Source organism: Hippoglossus stenolepis, chromosome 14, assembly GCF_022539355.2.
Source record: "Hippoglossus stenolepis isolate QCI-W04-F060 chromosome 14, HSTE1.2, whole genome shotgun sequence".
NCBI classification, from domain to species: domain Eukaryota; kingdom Metazoa; phylum Chordata; class Actinopteri; order Pleuronectiformes; family Pleuronectidae; genus Hippoglossus; species Hippoglossus stenolepis.
Window position 1 is genome coordinate 24,641,833 of NC_061496.1, and position 21,180 is coordinate 24,663,012.

The 21,180-nt window shown below is 41.6% G+C and overlaps 1 protein-coding gene across 5 annotated transcripts in view; it reads left to right on the forward strand.

Annotated features, from left to right (window-relative positions):
• The window catches only part of btbd8 (BTB domain containing 8), a 28,759-nt gene extending 7,579 nt beyond the window's left edge, over nt 1-21,180 (forward strand). For all 5 annotated transcript variants that reach the window (XM_035176844.2, XM_035176843.2, XM_035176847.2 and 2 more), the window contains 14 exons: nt 2,009-2,098; nt 3,418-3,498; nt 3,588-3,684; nt 5,314-5,402; nt 6,979-7,081; nt 7,544-7,726; nt 7,821-7,991; nt 11,956-12,085; nt 12,977-13,038; nt 13,757-14,300; nt 15,211-15,298; nt 15,900-16,018; nt 16,109-18,049; nt 20,267-21,180. In XM_035176844.2, the coding sequence (XP_035032735.2) occupies nt 2,009-2,098; nt 3,418-3,498; nt 3,588-3,684; nt 5,314-5,402; nt 6,979-7,081; nt 7,544-7,726; nt 7,821-7,991; nt 11,956-12,085; nt 12,977-13,038; nt 13,757-14,300; nt 15,211-15,298; nt 15,900-16,018; nt 16,109-18,049; nt 20,267-20,766 (4,198 nt within the window). In that variant the 3' untranslated portion in view covers nt 20,767-21,180. The remainder of the gene's footprint in view (nt 1-2,008; nt 2,099-3,417; nt 3,499-3,587; nt 3,685-5,313; nt 5,403-6,978; nt 7,082-7,543; nt 7,727-7,820; nt 7,992-11,955; nt 12,086-12,976; nt 13,039-13,756; nt 14,301-15,210; nt 15,299-15,899; nt 16,019-16,108; nt 18,050-20,266) is intronic.

Below are 21,180 nucleotides of genomic sequence, written 5' to 3' on the forward strand. Positions count from 1 at the left end.
TTTCCATCAATTCCTGCATTATTGAACAACACAGTTCTGAATAAATAAGTCTCAGCCATTAACAGCTTTTTACTTACCCATCACTCCTTTTCTTCTTCTGAAGTTAAAATTCTAACCAGCTAGCACTGGTCCATCTTACAATAGCGAGACACTGTAGAATCGAGTCTGCCCTGAAGAGGTAGTGCTGCTCCGAGGGCCTATTATAAGTTGTTGTCTTGTAAATGCAATGACAGCTGAAACTCTTGACAAGTCACCTTCACCAGCTACCGGTAAGAAACCTTTTCTGGAGGCAGAGAAAACGTGCATGAAGCATCTTTAACAAGGTCCCGTGCACACAAGGAAAACCAACAGCATTTACATCTATAAGAGGATTCAAGAAAAGGCACGAAGAATAGAGCTTGTCCATTTCGAACAGTTACATTCTTCATGAATCATGTTCTGGATACGGTGTTTGACTGCAATGTTTTTAAATTAGGTTTGTCTGTAAAGTTATTCCCAATACTAGACTGAACAGATTCTGTAAAAAAAGAAAAGAAAAAAAGAGCAGTTTGAACCTGGAGAAAGCTTTTTGCAGAGGTAGACTGAACGTTTGCCAAGAATTGCTACAAAGATGGAAAGGCACATGTGAATTGCCATCTATATTTTTGTTGAGAACTGTCCTGTAAAGGCAGAGTGGATGATCTATTTCAGAAGCATTTTTTGTAATATCTTGAAATCCTCTTATCTGTTGATGCCATAGGGCTGTAAATAGCTCATACAGTCATTTTATTCTTCTGTCAATCTGTCTTTTTGTCTACCTGCACACAATCAAGGGCTCCAGTCTAAATCTTTCCTTGGTTGCACTGGTGCGCCTAACCTTTTCACTTAGGTGCACCAACACATATTTTAGGTGCACCCAATATTTCATTTTCAGCGTCGCTTCCTATAGACATAGGTAGCTCTGCCAGCAACGCACCTGTCACAGCACAAGATAGACTTTTTAGACAAGTTGTGCATTTTTAGGGGTTTCTACTAAATGATCTGGGTCTGAATATAGTAGTATAGTAGTAAAATTGCTATCTGTTTGCATACAACAACATTTTATAGATTCTTCCTTGGGTCATGCCCCATCCATAAGCAAAATTTAATGGAAATGGGTTCTGTAGTTTTTGGGTAATCCTGTTAACAGACAGATTGACAGTGATGAAAAAATTGGGTTTTCAGAAGAAAGCCCACCTATCATCGAGGTCGCTGCTCAAATCTTTGAATTGGTCATTTTACTAAGATATTAATATATATTAGTAGCCCTTGGCAATTGATTTAATATAATAGCAGTATTGTGTGTATTATTGTTTTACTTGGTTATTATAATACTGGAGTATTTAAGGTGATGTTCCCGGCTTTTCAGAACTTTTCTGATGTTTATAATGTGTTTTTGGTTGGTGTATTTGTTGAGATCTATTTTGGTCTGAATATTAATCCACATTTGGATGATAATTACTGACACTTAGTGAGTATTTATAGCAACAGGATGGTGCAGGTGGGACTGAGACAAAATAAACTTCAGTGCTGATGTTGATTGTAGAAAAGGAACATGTCAGTCAGTGCAACAACGTGAGTCGTTGATGTTCTTTTAATAGTTTTTTGGCAACAATGGAGCTCTATGGTGCAGAGCAATGAGATGTAACAGGCTTTTATACACAGACAATGCTTCTGACTAGGATCAAGTCACTGTTGGTTTTATTTACAATTAGAAAATATACATAATCACCAGATGTATCCTTTAATGTAGCTTATTAAGTACTCTAAAGACCTCAGTGGCATTGAATTTTCATATCACTGACAGTACAATTAAGCCAGGGAGAATAAAAACACTTTCTCCAGGGACTAGAGAACAGACACAGATCATTTTTTGTCCTCCCGCTTATCACTTCAAAGCCTAAGTAAACACAGACCCGCCAGATGATGTAAAATATTAAAGTGCTGGGTGGGATCTGACATGCAACTGCCTGCTTTTTGGGGTTTCTAGGGCAGTGCTGTGTGCACGGTCTCAGTACTTCCGAGCCATGCTGAGCGGGAGCTGGATGGAGAGCTCCAGACAGTGCATCACCCTGCAAGGGTAAGATCTGTGCATCAGCATCATTAAGCATTAGATCTCAGGGATCATTAATGCACCTCCACTTCTGCTCTGACAATTCTACATTCCATCCCTCAATAATACAACTGAATCACTGCACTATGCTGCATCAAATATTCATGGATTCCAACAGAGGTGGCGGCTCTGTACAGTTTGAGGGTTCACTCACAATGTCATGTTTAAACTCGCACACAAACAAAAACACACACACAGACACAGAGTCGTGTCTCCATGACTTCAGAAGACATTACATTGATTACCTGAAGACTCTAACCTTATAGGTCCAGTGTGTATGATTTAGGTGAAAGGGATTTATTGGCAGAAATTGAATACTAAATAATTCTAGTGATGTTATATTAGTGTGTTTCATCTAAATTGTACAAATTGTTGTTTTCTTTACCCTAGAATGGACCCTTTTTTATAAAATATAAAAAATACTTTATATTTACATCAGGAGCAGGTCCTCTCTACGGAGGCTGCGACCTTTTTTACAGTAGCCCAGACTGGACAAACTAAACACCTTTTGACTTTTTATTACAACTGAAGGTTTTTACAGGTTCTCTTTCATGTTTGGAAGGGGAGGGTGAGGGGTGTTCAGCTGCAACATCAGCTTCACCACTAGATTTCACTAAATACCACACACTGAATTTTTAACCATAGTTACTACTTGTCTAACACTAACCTTAAACTTCACCTTAAAATTGTAATGATTTAATTTATGGAGACTTTCTTTTGTCCCCATAAGGAAGACAAATTCCCATAATGATGATTGTGTGAACTGATTTAGGTCCCCACTACATGAGTCATACCTGGACCACACACACTCGCGCACACACTCTGCCCCCTCCCGCCAGTAGAATCTCAAATTAGGATGCACATGAATGTCTTCCCAACCACCACCACCCCGACTACCACCCACAGTCTACAGTCAGAGCGGCATTAGGAAACGAAGCCCAGTTTTTCCTCCAGGGAGAGACGTTTCACCCGCCTCAGCTTTACTGATGTGAGAGTAACTGGGGAAGACGAGGCTGTCAGAGTAGAGAGCGGCTGCGTTGACGTATAGGGGAAATCCTGTAAAGTAGTCCTCCAGCTGCAGTCATGTGATGCTGCAGGATATATGGATTTCTTTTACAGCGATCTCTGTTGTTTCCCTTACAGAAAAATATACATTACACACTATACAATTCAAATACACTGTATGCCAGGGCTTGCATTGACGATATTGAATTGTGACTGGAGGACAGTTTTGTATTTTGGCCAGTCAAATGTAGCTTGTAATCAGATTGTGTTTATCCTTTCAGCTTAGGGCCCGATGAGATGGAGATTTTGCTCCAGTACATGTATGGTGCCATTGTGGATCTGCCGTCTGGAGCCAGTGCCAGGTACAGTGTGTGAATGAGCTGAGTGTCCAGAATTAAAATACAGTTCCTGAAAGCAAACTGAGCTGCATTCTTTGTCTCCTATCCCACAGTCAGGTGGTGCTGGCAGCAGACATGTTGGGTTTGGAGGGGCTGAAAGATGTAGTGGAGATGGTTCTGATCCGAGACTACTGCCGTTTCTTTCCTAAGGTTAGCTGTGCAAAAGAAACTATTAAAGAATGGATATTATTAGCTTTTTACCTTCCAATGTGTACTGCACTGTATTTGTCTTTTTGCTGGACAGTTAAGCTTGGTGATACAGAACATCTGTCCCGTTCAAATTCTTTATCTTCTTTTTATAAATCAGTGCGATGAACTCTAAGAATGCTGTGCTGCAGTTTTCTTTGACTTTGTGACCAGTCTCTACACGTATAAAGCTCTAATTCATTTGAGAGCAGCTTCAAGGCTCCTGGTCTGAACCTGGGCTTAGCCCCCTGAGATACATGCTGTCAGTGAAGGAGAGCTGTTCAGCTGTGGGAATTCTATCAGATCACTGAGCTCATTAAGTAAATTATAATGTAAAAACATTTACTTTGGCTGCACTTCAGTTTCATGGAAAATATGTTATCCAGAATTTTACTCAGAAATATGTTGTGATGATATTATTATAGTATGTTATGATAAACCTTACTGTATATCTAATTATTGATGCATTATTAAGCATTAGTCACGTTCATGGGAACCAAGAATTAATTGTAGAATGAAACGATTATATATAAATCAAAGACAAGCGAGAGGAAGAGTGGGTAATTGGTATGGATGTTAATACTGAGGTCAGCCAAACACATATAAGTGCCATATTGAAGGGAATAACGAATTTGGAGATTATGAGAAATAGTGTCAATATATCACAAAAATTAAGTTGTAATATAATGATAAAAAAGTCACAATTTCTCCATAAAAAGAAAAACATATTTGGGAAATAAGCAGCAAGGAGTTTCACTCCTGGATGCTTCTATGCTCCACATTCCTAATTTAACACAGGCAACAGGCTAATCCTCTGTTATTTCCCCTCTAAAATTGTATTCTCCAACATTTGATTTATTTAGCATTTAGCCCTTATATTTAGTGATACTAGAAGGAGTAATTATTCAAATTTTTGTTAACCCCCACTCCCTTTCCATTATTTGTGTTATAGTATTCATATATTATGTTGATGATTGCTTTATTTATGTCTCTAATCATATGTTTGTGTCTATAGGTTATATTTATTGTCTTTATTGTTCCCCTCTCCGTGTGCTTTTTAAAAAACAATTCGTACTATATACAGGTAGTTTATGTTTGGGGCAGAAAGCATCACACATATGTCAGAAAAAGACAGCAAAAAAAACCTTAGTAAATCTGGTCCAGTGTCTATATTGAATCAAATCTAATGAATTATATGTGTTACCCATTACCCACTATCATATTTGTATTTTTTAATTAAGAAATATATTCTCTGTTACGCATATTGGTCTCTCATAATTCATAATTCAAGATAGCAGTGAAACATGTGTTGTAGTATGATGGGTATCCGAGATGACAGCTAAAAAACATAAGAACAAATCTCTTTTCTGTTATTCCTTTTGCTTTACGTTTGCAGATTTTGTACCTTGCCTGCATGTCCAGTGTCGGTATTGATGTTGGTTAATTTCTCTAAAAGCTTCATTACCATCTCACTCTGCCATGTGTTAATTAGTATGTCACTTTTTCAACTCCTGCACCCGACAGATCCCTCAGAGATTTCAATCACTGTATGAATTTAAATTCACCATTTGCGTTTTGTTTTCGTGTTTGCAGCCGATTGACGGAGTTCAGAGAACAGTTCTTGAGTGCCTGTCCCTCACACACGCCTTAGGCCTTCACAGTCTCCACCTGCTGTGTAAGAGGTGAGTGTCAAAGAAGTTTATAGTACTGCCATTCAAGCCAATAGCCAGTCAGATTCACCTTTAGCCTCGGCGTACCTTCAAGTTCGGCCAAAACACTTGATGACGCTAAGGTGCACTTCTGAAGTGATGTCCCTAACATCCACTGGTGGCTGCTAACACCTGCTAACATCCACTGGTGGCTGCTAACACCTGCTAACATCTACTGGTAGTTGGTAACCTAAATTGTGCAGAAGACTTTCAAACGTACAAGGGATATGTATATAAGTGTCACTTTATCTTAATTTATGCTCTTGAAATTTGAATTTTTGTCAAGCGTGACCTTAAGCAAATCACATGTGCAACATGTTCCAACCTGTCACCACTCTTGCCACTGCAAGTTACATCAGCATCTTGTTGCCAGGTAACCAGCGCGTGGGTGTCATTAAGCGCCCAAGGGTCAGGGTTGTGATGCAGATTGCTTTAATATGATTCAAAACACTAACTTTTTGAATGATTAATATTTGCAATACAAATTAAATACAATTTAGGGAAGAGATTTTTTTTTCACTACTAAACAAGGAGCTGAAACGTTTATTCCTCCACATTAAAGGGATTGTTCATCCAAAAATGAAAATTGAATCATTATCTACTCACCACTATGCTGATGGAGGGGTGGGCGAAGTGTTTTACACAAAATGTTTTTTGTGTAAATGTCTGCTGCTATCTTCCCGACGAGGTGCATGCAGGGACTGTCGGAAATGCTATCGTCCGCTAGCTTAGCCACTTCTGGTGGACTTTTAGACCCAAAACCTGGTGTAGATGACCTCGTTTTGACAGGGACTCCGGACACTTGAATGACACCACACGAGCGTTATGAAGGCATGTTGTGTATTTTTCTGTTGTTTTATTACGTCTGAAGATAGATCACTAATCAGCTACACTGTTTACCCCTGAAACTCCAAAAGTGTTTTGTCGACTCAAACACTTCACCCATCCCCCCCATCGGCATAGGGGTGAGTAGATAATGAGTGAATTTTCATTTCTGGGTAAACTATCCCTTTAAGGCGTCTCTAAAGATACTTGTTTAGTAGAAGACATTTCATAAACATGGGTTTATTGCATTGCATTACTCTGATAAGGCTGCAGGTTATCTGTGCTCATGCACACTGCAGTGAGATGGCAAAGAAGTGTGTGAATGTAGTCAGGCAGGGGCAGACTTTGTAGGGGGACAGGGGGTACCTTGTAATATGGCTGCCATGATGTAATTTCCTGTATAATTTACACAGTGACAGCAGAGATCTGCTTCATTGATAAAACTAAACCGTGTTGTATCTGCTGAGTCTGATGAGTCACACGAAAATGACGGTGAAGCGAGCTGCATGCAGCAGAGCATGTTTGACCTTCTTGTCCTCATTCGCTCTGTTGTTTTCTCGAGCAAAGCTGAGCTGACTGCTGCATGGAGCCTCAGACTCTGAGATTCCCCAAGGTTAGACTGCAGACACATTAAAAATGCCACCAGGTTGTTGTCTGACTAGGGTGGAAGAAATTGTCAAATTCCCCAGAAACCGAACCGTCCACTATTTCTGTGTGTTTCCAGTTGGGTTGCTGAACATTTTGTGAAGACCTGGTGTGAGAGGAATTTTTCCCTCTTGTCCCCCGAGCTCCAAAAAGTCTGTCTATCTGCTGTAACTGAAACCATGGTGAGTACTTCCCCTCCCAGAGTCGTTAGCCGTACTCTATTCATGGGTTCGCGAAAATATCATCAACCCATTCTTCAGTGTTTTTCCACAGGAAGGAAATTCAACCATGATCTTATCAAAGACGACCTTTATTAAATTCTCAGTTATTAAAGATGGGCTAATTTAGGAATAGGATGTGGATGCAGACAGATGGGGAGTAATCCAGGCTTGTAATTGGTAATTGAGTCTGTCGTTCTTTGCTGCAAAGGAGCTAGTATGCACCCTGTGAGTAAAGCAAGACAAATGTACCATTGTCTCTCTCTGCAAGTACGAAGGTTCACAGCTGTTACACAGTTCAGGGAATCCCTTCACTGATCAACAGGTCCCAGGCAGGAAAACAGGAATCAATCATGAATGATTATGTTTACATGACTTTATTTTGTATTGTCCTAGTTTCTTTAGCTCATAGATGTTTCCATTCAGACTGTGCAGAATGCAGTAACCATGCTCTGTGGCACTGAGCAGCTGATTGGCAGTCTACCAGAAGTCAAGTGGGCTCAACAGGTGAGGAGTCTCGCAACAGAGTTACAGGAGGAGAGCCTGCGAGTCATTGTCCAGGACCTTCCCACCGTCACAAGAACTCAGGCCTTCCGGGACCTCCACAGGGTAAGATGGTGCTGAAGCCGTGCTGACGCATTATCCTCCTTCTTCAGCGTAAGTTTCTTTCATATTTCTCAGCGTGTGTGTGACTTCGTTACAGAGGGAAGAGTTTACCCGAGACCCCGCGTTGTTGAAGAAGCTGTGTTCAGCCATCAGGGAAGGTGTGACTGTGGATAACTGCTGTGAACTTTTCACTGCTGTCAACTGTCTGTGTGGAGATGACATGGAGGAGGACTCTCTCCTCAAGCAGAGAGAGCAAAAACTAGAGGAGGTGAAATGAAGCATGTTCCCTTTGCTTACCCTTTTGTCTTCATCTCTTCATTAGACATCATACTGTCATCAGCATCAAGCAGTTTAGCGATAATCAATGTGGTATGGTTAAAAGTAATATTCCATGTTTAATCTAGTTTATTTAGGCTTATGAGAACAATGTAAGTCATGGCCAACTAGCTTCCTGGTCCTGTTCAGACCTGGTGTTAACATCCGTCCCGAGAGATCTGATCACAAGTGGACAGCAATTAGTACATGGGTTCACACCAGGTATTAAAGGGCCCATATTTTACATCTTTCTGGGATTTAATCTGAGGTATCGGTACCCCTAAAATGATATATCAGTGGTTTAAAGTTGGAAAAAACTGCTGCAATGTATATTTCCATGTGGGTTCGGAGGCTGGACTGGTACCGGCTGGGTGGGGCTGAGAGAAGAGTGTAATTTCAAGATGACATCATACGGACGAGGAAGTACGAAACGCGACGTTTCAATAACATATTTCTTAGAATGGACTGAGTGAAAAGGTCTGCTGAGTGACTGTTTTCATACTTTGAGGGTCCCTACTGACCCCCTTCAAGTCATTGTGGATAGTAAAGCCCAGAAAATGTATTTTGCACAATATGGGCCCTTTAAAATATGTCATGAACGTGTCTCCTGTGACCACTCGTGATCAGAAGTCACTTCTCCCGCTCTATATTCAGAAAAGAAAACCCAAATAATGATTTTTGTTTTAGTTCAGTTTTTTTGCGTGTGTATCTGTCGGAATGAGTGAGAGAGAGAGAGAGAGAGAGATAGCGGAGCAAGGAGAGTCTGAGATAAAGAATGCGTTGCGCGCAGTTCAACTAAGAAAAAAGATTTTACCCATTTGAAAAAAGTATCAATCATTTTGTGGTGGACATAAAGAAATCAACATATGGTGACTAACTTTAGCAGGTCGAAGAATTTCAGTTGATTATTGTCCGAGGACACATTTAGGTTCACACAGCTTAAACAATGTGACCACGTTTGTCCCAGAATGCCTCTTAATGTAGTTTGAGTGATCAGGTCTGAGGACGCATTGAGGATGCATTTGGCCCTGAACTCAGCCCTGACCACTTGTGATCGGATCATCAGGATCGATGTTCATGTCTGAACGGCATCTAGGAGAACCTTTTCTTCTTTCTGTCAACTGCATTTCATTTTCTTTAAAGTTGCAGTGTGTCGAATTTAGTGACATAAAGTGGTGAAGTTGCATGTTGCAGCGGAATACCCCTCACCCTCCCCTAAGGAATAAGGTATTTCAATTTAAAGGGCCCATTCTAGGGTAAATAATACAACAATTTATATAATTTAGATGAAACACACTAGTGAAAACATCACTAGGTTTATTTTATATTCAATTTCTGTCAAAAGATCCCTTTTACCTTAATCTTACACACTGAACCTTTACCTTTAACAATCTAATTTCAGTTAGAGGTTAGAGAGCACCGATTCTAACTACCTAACTCCACTTGCAGAGGAAGGCCATGAAATGCTGTAGAAATCCTGTAGAAAGCTATCCTCTTGTTATTTAATACAGACAAAGTTTAGTTCATTAATGCTATGATGCAGGCATTGAACTGAATTAAAGTATTTTTCATCACTAGAAAGAACAGACTTAGTGTCAGTCACTGCAACATTTTTGATTCACACAAACTGTCCAGTTACAAGGTTACCTGTGACTAACTGTAGGTTAGCATTGTTACTCTGGACTGGTGATCTCAATTACAGATACGACCTTCTGTAAGAAGTGTTTGCTGTTTGTAAGATGGCCTTTTTTTTATCTAGTAACTTTAAAAATCTTAACTAACAACGATTATCTGCTTTGTCATCTTGTGCTTTGCCTCAGTCTGGATGCAGGGTAACGCACGGGTTCCACAGTTACTCAGCTTTTCAAACCAAACAGAGGACTGGGGGGTAAATATGTGTTTGAGATTCTGAGTGGTCTGAACTGGGCGGCATTTTTGGAATAGCCTGGCTTTGCTTCATGGATTCCTAATCTGGGTGTGATGTGGGACTGTCCCTGCTCAGCTTTGGTATAAAACACTGGAATAGGGTTTCTGAAATCTATTACTGGTGACTTCTAAACCCTCTCAGCCACACATTTAACTGTAACATCAAACTGTACAGTTGTAAAAAAAACTATGGCACCTTGACACGTGAAAATCACTTAGTGCAACTACCAAATTTTTAACAGAATAAAAGTGTTAAAAATGTTGCCTTAAAGATATTAGTACATAATTCATCATATAGAGCTTAACCCCTCTGTGGAAGTTATAGTTGTTTACAACTAAAAACAAATATTTTTTTAAATGCCAGATCATATTACTGTACCCGAGTTTCACTTTAATTTAAATCTTTTGTTATTTTGCATTCCATATTTTTCTTAACGTCAACAAATCAAACTAGAATGTCACTCAGTAGCGTGCATACCTGCATCAAGGCCAAACAGTCCTCTTATGAAACCAGATTTAAATTCACTAGATGCATCTTTTTTGGGGGATCTGCAGCGAATTGCACACACTCATAAACATCAATCATTTCATCAAGATCTATAAATTATTTCCAGGGGAATCTGTGAAAATGTTAGAAACGCTCTATGTCGCAATATTAAAGAATAGGATGAAAAAACTTCCTGGAACCACCCCCAATCTGGATCCAAACCAAAAATGAATGGGCTCTTCTGAGGTAATGCACCACCCCTCCACAAAAAAACTGAGTTTTTGCGTAATTGTGTTTACAATCAAACGCAGATGAAAACCTGACTTCCTAGGCGAGGTTATCAGAAATTAACTGATCTAAAAAATGTCTTGCCTTTGCCTGGCCAATTGCTGATGTATCTTATTCTTCCATTGTTGGCATGAAAATGACAACACATCAGTTAACCATCCCATCGCATTGGGTAACATGTAACTTCAATATGATGAACATGGGTATTAGTAGTGTATTTTAATTTAAACCTTGCTGAAAATACTATCGCGCCACATCTACATCTGGGAATATTCCCCCGAAGACAGACTTATTTGCTCCTGAGTGCCCTCCAGTTTTAAGATTTAAGCTTTGTTTAAGTCTTTAAACAATGAATGTGGCAATGTTTTTAATATTTTTATCCTCAGTAGGAACAAAGGGATAATGTCTAGACTGGGAACATTATAAATTATTGAGAGATGGACTAAGGCACTGTTGGTTTTTATGTTTTCATGAGATTTGTTGACAGTAACAGAATCAGATCAGTTTTAAAATATCAGCACAAACTGAGTGTACTTGGATTCTGAGTTGATGTATGAAGAAAATTATTTAAATTCTGGTATATTGTATTTAACAATCTCACATACACTGTAAGCAGCCTGTTAAAGGTTGGGAAAGAACATTTTAAGCCCAATCATTCAAAACTCTGTGAAAAAAATACAGACTAATCAAATCTCTTGTGAGCAGCCATGTTAATCTTATGAGCTGACTTCCAGGGGAAAGTGACCTAGCTGCACAAGTTAACCTCTTTAAATACTGTACAGTATGGCAGAATGGATTAGGCTGAGGGAGACTGTGACGTGTTGCCAGCGGCCTTCACTAATCTGGCTGTGTATTTGCTGCTAAGGGGTGTGTGTGTGTCTGTCTGTGTGTGGGGTGTGTGTGCGGGGATAGTGCGGCGGAGGAGGAAGAGATGACTCCTCCCCACCTTCCAGCCCCCTTTTTATAATCAGGCGTGGAAACAGGAGTATGGGCATCAGTCGCTGACATCACAGATTTCTCTCAAGGGAGCTCAATTGGATTCTGCAACAGCGACTGAGGCGGAGGGAGGGAGGGACAGAGAAAGGAAGTGAGGGAGGGGTATTTGTTGCCATGGTGAAAGGTTCTTTAAGCAGCTGCTGATTCGCTTGTGCTTTAGTGCACCCCTTTCCATTATTCTCCTCTCCCCCTCTCTGTCTCTCCTCTGTGTTACCACCAGTCGCTAAGGCAAGAGATTTGTACGCTCCGAGGTCGGCTCTGGACCTTCCTGCTTCAGACCTTTTACGCAGTCCGCCACACGCAGGGATGGGAGGCTCTGTCGTCCAAACACAGAGAGAGGATACTAGCAGGTGAGGAAGCATATTTATAAGCTCTTTTTTCCACCAGTCAAACACAGGATGTTCATGCTGCAGTGTGTGATGTATGTTTTTTTTCTTCCTAACCCAGCCTTGCGCTAAAGCCATGGCTCTGCATCATTCAAGATGCATATGTTTTTGGTTTATTAAGACTCAATAGCTTCTTTCTACACAGCTGTCTGCTCTCTACCAAACCAATTCATCGTTTTACCAGTGCAGTTCTTATACATTTCTGCTTCTCTGCTTTTACCTCGGGCTATGGAGGTAAATGCAGCATGCTTGTCTTCGCTGGGTGGAGATGAGGGTGGATTCTTGTCTTTGTGGATGTGCACATAATTAGAAACATGTATAAATACAAATAATATTCTGCATCCTCATTGTTGAGTTAGTAATGTGTATAAATGCACTATATGAATAATTTAGCTGGTATCTGTGTGAGCCTTCTACTGGTGCATTTCCTACCAGTGTAATCGGATTCAAGGTCTCACATTCAAACATAATAAATGCACTTTGGAAAAAAATCTATTTCAATGTGTGTGTTTTACATTTGTTAAAATGAGATCATTGGACTCTTAAATTGTATATGTACAAAATACAGAAATTGCAGTGCTTTGATTGAAATAGATTCCCAGACAGGGCTTTCTTATGCATCCATTGATTTCATGTTTGTGTCCTTATGGTCAAAGCGTAAACACAGGATGTGGAAACTGGACTTTGTGTATGAAAACAATGGCTCCTCTAGCGCACATAATAAGCGACCTAAACAAGGTCTTGAATAATGATGCTGCCCTTTTCATCTGTGTTATATTTGTATAATCTGTTTTGCAGGCAGGACACTATCTGGCTTATTGGTGATTTCATCTTGCTTTTATTCTGTTTTCACAGAGGCTATTGATACAGGGGACAATAGAAGACTTGGTAAAAAGCCAATACTCTCTAGCTCACAGGTAATATTATTATTCAACACTTGTTTTATTTTTCAATCAAGAACATGACCTCAATTAATGCTATTTGTTATCCATAACTTTGACTTTTACTTCAATAATGACGATGTGAATTTATCAGTGTGCTTCATCTTAGAGAAATCCATTTTCCAAATTGTGTAATCCCAGTCAGTCATTACAGATCATGGCCTTCAGATACCATGTATGCCCCACCCTCACAGCAAACAGATGCACTGTGAAATGAGCAGCAGCGACTCTCTAAACAGATGTATAGCTAAGATAAGCCTGGCCTGGGTGATCCAGATAGGGATTGCATAGATATGAGGCCTGGGTGGCTGAGAACAGTGAAGCTACAGATGTCACAGGAATAGGATGGATGGAGTCAGATCACGAGCTTTGAGTGTTGCCATGGCCCGTAGTTTTTTTCAATTTGTGAGAGCGCACATGAGTCAACATAAAGTAGAACAAGAAAGAAGCATAATTTCTTCTTCTCTTTAACGTCTACTAAAAATCTGAAAGTAGCTGTTAATTAAGGTACAAAACACAATAGGATAAGCAGTGGTAGGATTCTGGCTGGTTTAGGGTAGAGTTCTTTACAGACTGTGGGGTAGATAGCTTTTTTTTCTGCTAAGCTAATGTATTCAGTTTCATAAGAGTGTCCTCTGGTTATTTGAAGATGATTCCCTTTCTGTGACTAATATTGTCTTTTTTTTTCTGGCAGCAAAGGGCTGTAAAATGTTCTTCACCTGCACCTGAGAGTCCTCCTCTGCAAAGGACTCAAAGAGTGTCTGCATATAAAGCTTCTGCCTCCCGTGGTGCTACATCAACCATGAAGTCTGATGGACTGGGGACAGCTAACAAACCAGGCGATGGGCTCACATCCAAGGCAAAGAATGTAAAGAAGCCAGGAGACCGGAGTGTAGCAGCAAAAGGGAAGACAGCATCAGCTGGTACACCGATTGTCAATGGCACAGGAAGTGCAGGGGCCAAACGTGATGTAGCCGGTGCCAATGGCCCCAGAAGCTCTCACGGGGCTAAGGAGCAGGACAAAAAGCCAAATCCAGGTGCAAGGCCTAAAACCTCTCCCCCGAGCTGCACGTTTACAAGCCAGACGGCTGCAGCGAAGTCTCAGAGGAGCTCAGCAGGAAAAGCTGACGGCACTGCTGGCACCACCCAAGCTCAGCCCCTCGCTTCAACCACATCAGGCAGCACCTCGCCAGAGAACAGTGCCAGTAGCCCTCGCAACGACACCCAATCCACTCCAGGTTTGCACTCTTTATTGACTTGTTTACATTTCATCAGTGTGACTGACACAAATTACAATGTAGTGCATCACTGCAGCCACTCCAAAGTGTTGGCAGTGTAGCTCCAGGCGTAACTTGTAGCCGGAACATGAAAGCACCTGCAGAATAATTAGTTTTATGAATGTTGTGCTGTGCCCAAGAGGCACTTTGAGAAGACCAGTGCAGCGTCGTGTATGAATTTTGATTTATTAGGAAACAAAGAGCATGAGGCTCTGTCCTTGGCCGCCTCTTGGCATCGAACATACCGCAGAGGTCAAAGCCTCATACAGCCGTCACATGGGGAGGTGTAACTGATCTCTTTGAACTTTAGTGGCAAGGTTGGATGTGGGGAGGTGGAGTTAATCCCTTCTCATAGCTGGTACAAGTGCAAACTGCCTGAAGATTATTTGGTCTGTTCTTCACTTGGTTCATTGTTTGCAAAACTGTCTGTTTACAGCAAATTTGACATGTCGATCAAATTCTACTTGTGTTGCCCATATTCAGAAATCATAATTTTTCTCAAATGGCTCAACAAGGTGCGACATCGTCTCCCTTAATCCTCAATAAGAGTGAGGAAAAAGTACCAAAAAATGAATTTTTAGCAGGGGGACTACACCTCGGAGATTAACAAGTTAGAGATCCCTCTAACAATAGTGCAATAGATGGTGCGTGTAATACAGGACATCAACAAAATATGTCTAACAAATCAATAGGTGTATCAATGTTTAAAGTATCTGACAGAGATGAAGGGTGCAGCAATGACAGAGGTGGTAGTAGTCAATGTGAGTAAGCATATTGTCTATCTAGTTGTAATCATTATCCACCATCAGCTGCCACCACCAACCATGATCACAGTCACGATCAAGGATGTGCTTTATCTTCTGTGTTTTAGGTGCAAAGCCCAAACACCAGGCCAAGGCAGTGAACAAATCCCCACTGACAAAACCTCCTCAGAAATTGGACACAACAAAGACCAACAGGTGAGCTGTCATCTTCACATCAAGGTGCTTTGCTTCTTTTGTCTATCAAAATGCTAAGTGTAACATTTAAATAATCTAATCCACCGCGCTGGTCAACCTCCCCTTGGATGTTCCCGTCGAGTGAATACAAGTCTAAATCTAAGTGTCATTTTAATACAAAAGACCTTTATAAAAATGTCATTATGGTAAAGTTATGGGAGATTGTGTTGAAGGGAGAGGCTCAACAATCCATCAAACATTTTGATTGCAATCATCAATGAAAGTCCATCATACAGCTGCAAGTAGACAATACTCAGAACACCAACAACCTATATGAGATATGTCTCAGAGAATATCCTCCACAAGGACACAAGTGACAACTTGAAATTCTTAGCATTAATAAACAGCTCACGTGTCTTGGGCTCATCCTTGACAAACTAGTAGAAATAAGAAATGCTACCACCTACTGGTGTAAAGTATAAATTCATGATTTAGTTTTCCTGCAGCTCTTTACATACATATATTTATGATGGTGTGAGCCAGGTATATTTATTATTGGAGTATTTTGGTAAAACATTTGTGGTCACATGGTTGTTTCTATCTTTGTTTTTATGGATCACAGTCCAACCAATAAGGCAAGTTCGAGAGAAAGTGGCAAAGTCAAGACTGGTGCAGCAGAGAAAGCGTCTACTGCAGCAGCAAGAACAGACAACAAGGGAAGAGGCACGCCAGACCATCATGGTGAGATGTTCAAAGTCTGCTTCATATAAACGTCTGTCAGTGCATTCTAGCAAGGTCTTAACGTTCTGTTCTGCTCTGTCTTTGATTCAGTCTCTAAGTATGCATCCTCCACAAAGAAGCCAGCTTCGCCCAGGAAAGAAGACAGTAAGGATGGGTCCAAATCCTCAACTGCCCACAAAGCGGCCTGTGAAACTCCGAAAAAGAAGATCATAAAACCAGTTTCAGATACTAGAGCCTCGGCTAAATCCAGTGCCAAACCGTCGAAAGCCTGTCCGGCCCCGTCTAGACAATCTTCAGTTGTCGCTGCCAAGACTGGACCGAAGCCAAAAAGTGTGACAGAATTATTTGCAGAGAAATCTTCACCAAAGTCTGGAGGATCTTCCAAAACCTCAGCTGTTGCTGCCAGCAAGAAATCAGGACCTAAAGGAAAAGACGCAGCGAATGGTAAAAATTCAGACTGTAAAGCTGAGCTTGGTCCAATTGAAAACACTGGTCATGTTGTGGATAAAGATGGTGTAGAGCCAGTGCCGGCAGCTCACAGTCTGCAGTCAACAAGCCAGGGTGGAGAGGACTTACTCAGCCTTCAGCTTGACTCAAACCCCACACGGAGTCTCCAGAAGACTGAAATACAGGAATCAGAAAACACCAACCGAGGAGGAGATGAGGCGAGTGTAACACCAGCAGCAAACTCCCCCCATGTTAAATCTGCTATTACAGATGCGTGCAAACAGACTGAAGGGAGTAAAACGAAACAGTCTCCTAGCAGCGTCATCCCAGCCCACATCAGCGGAGGGCAAGTTCGCGAGGTAAGCTCCCCAAATTCCCAGAGAGACACTGATGTCCCCATAGACACCCCCTGCAGCGTGGGAAGCACTCACACCCCGTTCGAGGACTCATGGAGCAGCATCCACCCTCAGGTCAGCCCAGAGTCTGAGACATGCAGCACACACACCACTTCCTCTGATGACATCAAGCCCCGTTCAGAGGACTACGACGCAGGAGGCTCGCAAGACGACGACTGCTCCAACGACCGAGGGGTGTCCAAGTGTGGCACCATGCGCTGTCATGACTTTTTGGGTCGCAGTAGTAGTGACACGAGCACTCCAGAGGAGTTAAAGACGTGTGAAGGCGGGGCTGGGTTGAGAGTGGAAGTGCGGGTACGCGGGAGAGAGGCGGAGACTACCAGCGAGGAGGAGGGAGCGAGACAACGCCCTCGCTCCTGGCTGCAAAGAGACGAGGTTCGCGTAGAGGAGGAGCACTCAGAGATCGAGAACACTGTGACTGTAAAAACCGTCCCTGACCACCAGCTCTTCTCTTCTGAGGAGGAGGAGGAGGAGGAGGAAGAGGAAGATGAGACAGAAGACGAGAGGTCAGAGGTTGAGGTGATTCCAGGTCCGGCGCCTCTGCCAACTGAGCCTTCGCCACATTTTCAGGGGATCGTCAACCTGGCTTTCGATGATGATGGTGCGGAACAGGACAAGGACCAGCCTGATTACCAGTCCACTTCCAACTTCCGTCGGTCAGTGTTACTCTCTGTAGATGAGTGCGAGGAATTGGGCTCAGAAGAGGGCGGCGTCCAGACGCCACCTCAACAGCCCGACGATGCTGTGACTCCCTGTGATGTTTTTGAGTCTGACTCTACAGCGCCTCAGTCCAATTGTGCCCCTCCCAGTGACCAACATAACCACTTGCCGTGCCATCTTGAAAATGCAGAAATGAAGGACAAGAACCTCGAAGAAAAGTCATCTGTGTTCATTACAGAGATTCAGGAGCCTGTGCAGGAGGAGAGTAATCACATCCAGGTGGATGGAGTGAAGTCCAGCGGCCCGACCGTGGACACCGACACTAGAGACCTCCCTCCCCAGGAGCGCCCGTGCCACCTGGATCTGCGGCACACTGAACAATACAACGGAGGGCTGTGCAAAAATCACACCAATCCCTCAGAAAGCAGGAAAGCAGATTTACATCTAGACTTAAATGACCCTCAGCTGACAGGGGACTCTCCTGTCAATGCTGCACAATCTCCAGCAGGTAATGTATGACCTATGGATCTTTACTAGACCCCCAAATCCAAACCCATCAGAAGGTTTAGTTTATCCCTGCAAGATTCATTCTCTCTGCTCCGATTCCTAGACCTTACCCACACCCAACATACACCATCCCTCCTTCAGAAAAAGGATATTATTGACCATACTAGTTTAGAAACTAGTTCAAGTTCAAATGAAATCAGTGGGCATCATATTCTCACCGCTAAAAGCGTGCTCTCATCTCAACCCATGGATTGTGTAGCTGTTGTTAATTTGAACTTGTAACATCAGTATCCTTTTAAAGATGGAAATTGGCCTCGTCAAAACATTTAACTTAAAGTGAACATTTGAAACAACTGAACTACCTGTAGTCGGAGGCTTTCAGGCCTAGGTAATTCAGTTTATATTTACAAAAAGGGGAAAGCCGTGTACATTTCACTAAGACTGATGATAGAGTTGTATTTGTCTAAAAGAATCTGCCTTGTGACAAGGCATGTGACATAGTTACACCAATGCACTTTCATGTACAAAAGAAATAAGAGTTTTTGATTATTTTTGTCATTTGTTGTATGCAGTGGAACAGTTGGGCCTTTGTAAGCCACAGAGAATTTGACATAGTTGAAGGATCTATATATAACATTTTAACGTCTACATATTATTGAATTGTTCATGTAATTCCATTACAATAACGTAATCTTTTTGCAAGCCACTGAATGTAGTATTGATTTGACTGAAGCTTGTGTTTGTCAAAATGTAGAATACATTTCCCAGAAATCCCAGCGCTTCCTATCTGAGAGGATTCTGATTCAGCATGTCTCTTCTTTTTTTGCCCCATAAGCTTTTTCTTTTTCTTTTGCTTTATTGTAAAGAATACATTTGTTTGAGTTTGTTTTGTATTCACTGCGTTTTGAGAAACACAAACTTCTTTTGTGCCATAAAGTACAAATATATCTTGACTTTGTGGTTCACAGTGTTAAATGCAGTGTAGCATCACTGGATGCCCCTTGGCTTCCAAGTCACGGTGTCTTTGTTTACAGGATTTACCATCTCCAAGTTAAAACCTTAAAAGTTATTCTTTATGTTAAAATGCTATATGTAGCACCTTTAGAATCGTGGTACGGTAAATTGCAACTAGGTAACGATTTAATCAAATTTCTGGAACGTGATACAAAGGCTGACCACAAAATCTTCATATGAGATACACAACAGTAAACTGCCCCTGCTTCTCAGAAGCGTGTTATACTTAGGAACTTTTCCCTTGCATCTCCTTGCTGTTTTTCTTTTTCTATTGGAGAATGTACCTCTTCCTGGGTTCCTGGTTATTTTAATTTTTTATTTTAATTTTTGCACTATACACATGCATGTACTATTAAAATTATTTTGCCATCCTAATGCCATCCATTATTTATTTTACATTGTCCCATCACCTTTTGTCATACCTAACTAGAGTAGATATAAAGATGTCTTCTTTTAAAAAGAAACTGTTTTGTTGTCTCTAAGCTTTTGTTCAGTAAGCTGTGTGTCAGTAGCCTCCTATGTACAGTTTGTGATTGTCTATCGAGCAGCTGCCATGTCTCTCTTTTTTCACTCCAAGAAATCCTGCTGCACCGTCTAACCCAATGCAAACATGTCAGTGATTTCATTTTTTGCATCAAACAGTGATCACTCACTTCATCTTTTGCTATTTTTAACATAGTAAACGCAAAGAATGTCAAAAAATAAACTGCCGCTGTGCGATCATTCGTTCTACTTAGTAAGGAGCTGTTGCTTGCTGTTCATGAGGTCTGCTCTTTCACAGACCTGCATGTAAAACTCAAAAACATCACTGTTATTTATTTAAATGCAAAGGTTGACTGGTGCTGGCAATGCATGGCTGACTTTGTTGGAGCAGGTGGATGAAGAGATGCATTCAGAAAAGCATTCCTCTGTGCGCTACCTTTAAGGCAACTGTCCACCTCATGTGTTTGAGGTGGTTGGTGAGTTTTGAACCAATTGTAACTGAACATAATGTGACCAACTCACTGCCTCCTCACTGTGCTGACCTCACCTCACCTCACTCTGGAATATGTTATTGAGGGACAGTTGCATTAAGGGTAGACTTTCAGTAATCAATGTTTCATTGTAGTAGGCAGTGACTAGTCTCATGATGACATGATGAAAAAAAAGAAGTGTGGAGGAGTGAACCAGTTTGTCATTTTGCAGTATTGTCAATTGCTTTTAGGCGACAATGGTTGTGACAGATTGGATCAAAGCTGCAAACTTGACCGCCGACCATCAAAAGTCCTCTCTCCCATTTATGAGATGGATGTGGGAGAAGCCTTTGAGCACTGCTCGGACAAGGACAGGAAAGTTAAACCGAGAGCAGAGGAAGAAAAGCAAAGACGGGACGATGACAAAGGCAGTTACTTTGCTGAGCGGGACTGGAGCCTGCTCAAGCAGCTCCTCTCAGACCAGGAGTCCAACCTGGGCGTCATAAACCCTGTGCCTGAGGAGCTCAACCTGGCCCAGTACCTCATCAAGCAGACGCTGTCCCTCTCACGAGACTGCCTGGACTCGCAGGCCTTCCTGTCCCCAGAGAAGGAGACCTTCAAACGCTGGGCGGAGCTCATCTCGCCCTTGGAGGACTCCTCCACCAGCATCACTGTGACCAGCTTCTCCCCGGAAGATGCTGCATCTCCACAGGGAGAGTGGACCATCGTGGAGCTGGAGACACATCACTGACTGCACAGCCCCGCTGGACTCTGACGTCCTCTCTTTGAACTTTTGACGTCTTTACATCATCGTTTTCTTAATTTATTATAATTTATAATCCTAATCTGTCTCTCTTGATGACATGTCTTTTTCTCTGGACCCCACAGAACTCTGGACTTTGAAGCAGCTTATGTGCATTCGTCATCATGCCCTTAGTGGACTGGTTCTTACCACTGATGGGCTGTTATGCATGCTGATAGTTTTGTATGTTTGACTTAATGTTGCTTTGAAAGCTTTACAAAAGAACGAGACAAAAATAAGATTTTTCTCTTGACAGTCTTCTGGTAATATGATGAATAAGTTTCTTAAAGAAAAATGATATTGGCCTATTGGCTTGCATTTAGTGTCATATTAAAAATAAAGGTTCGTGTTATGGAAAAAAAA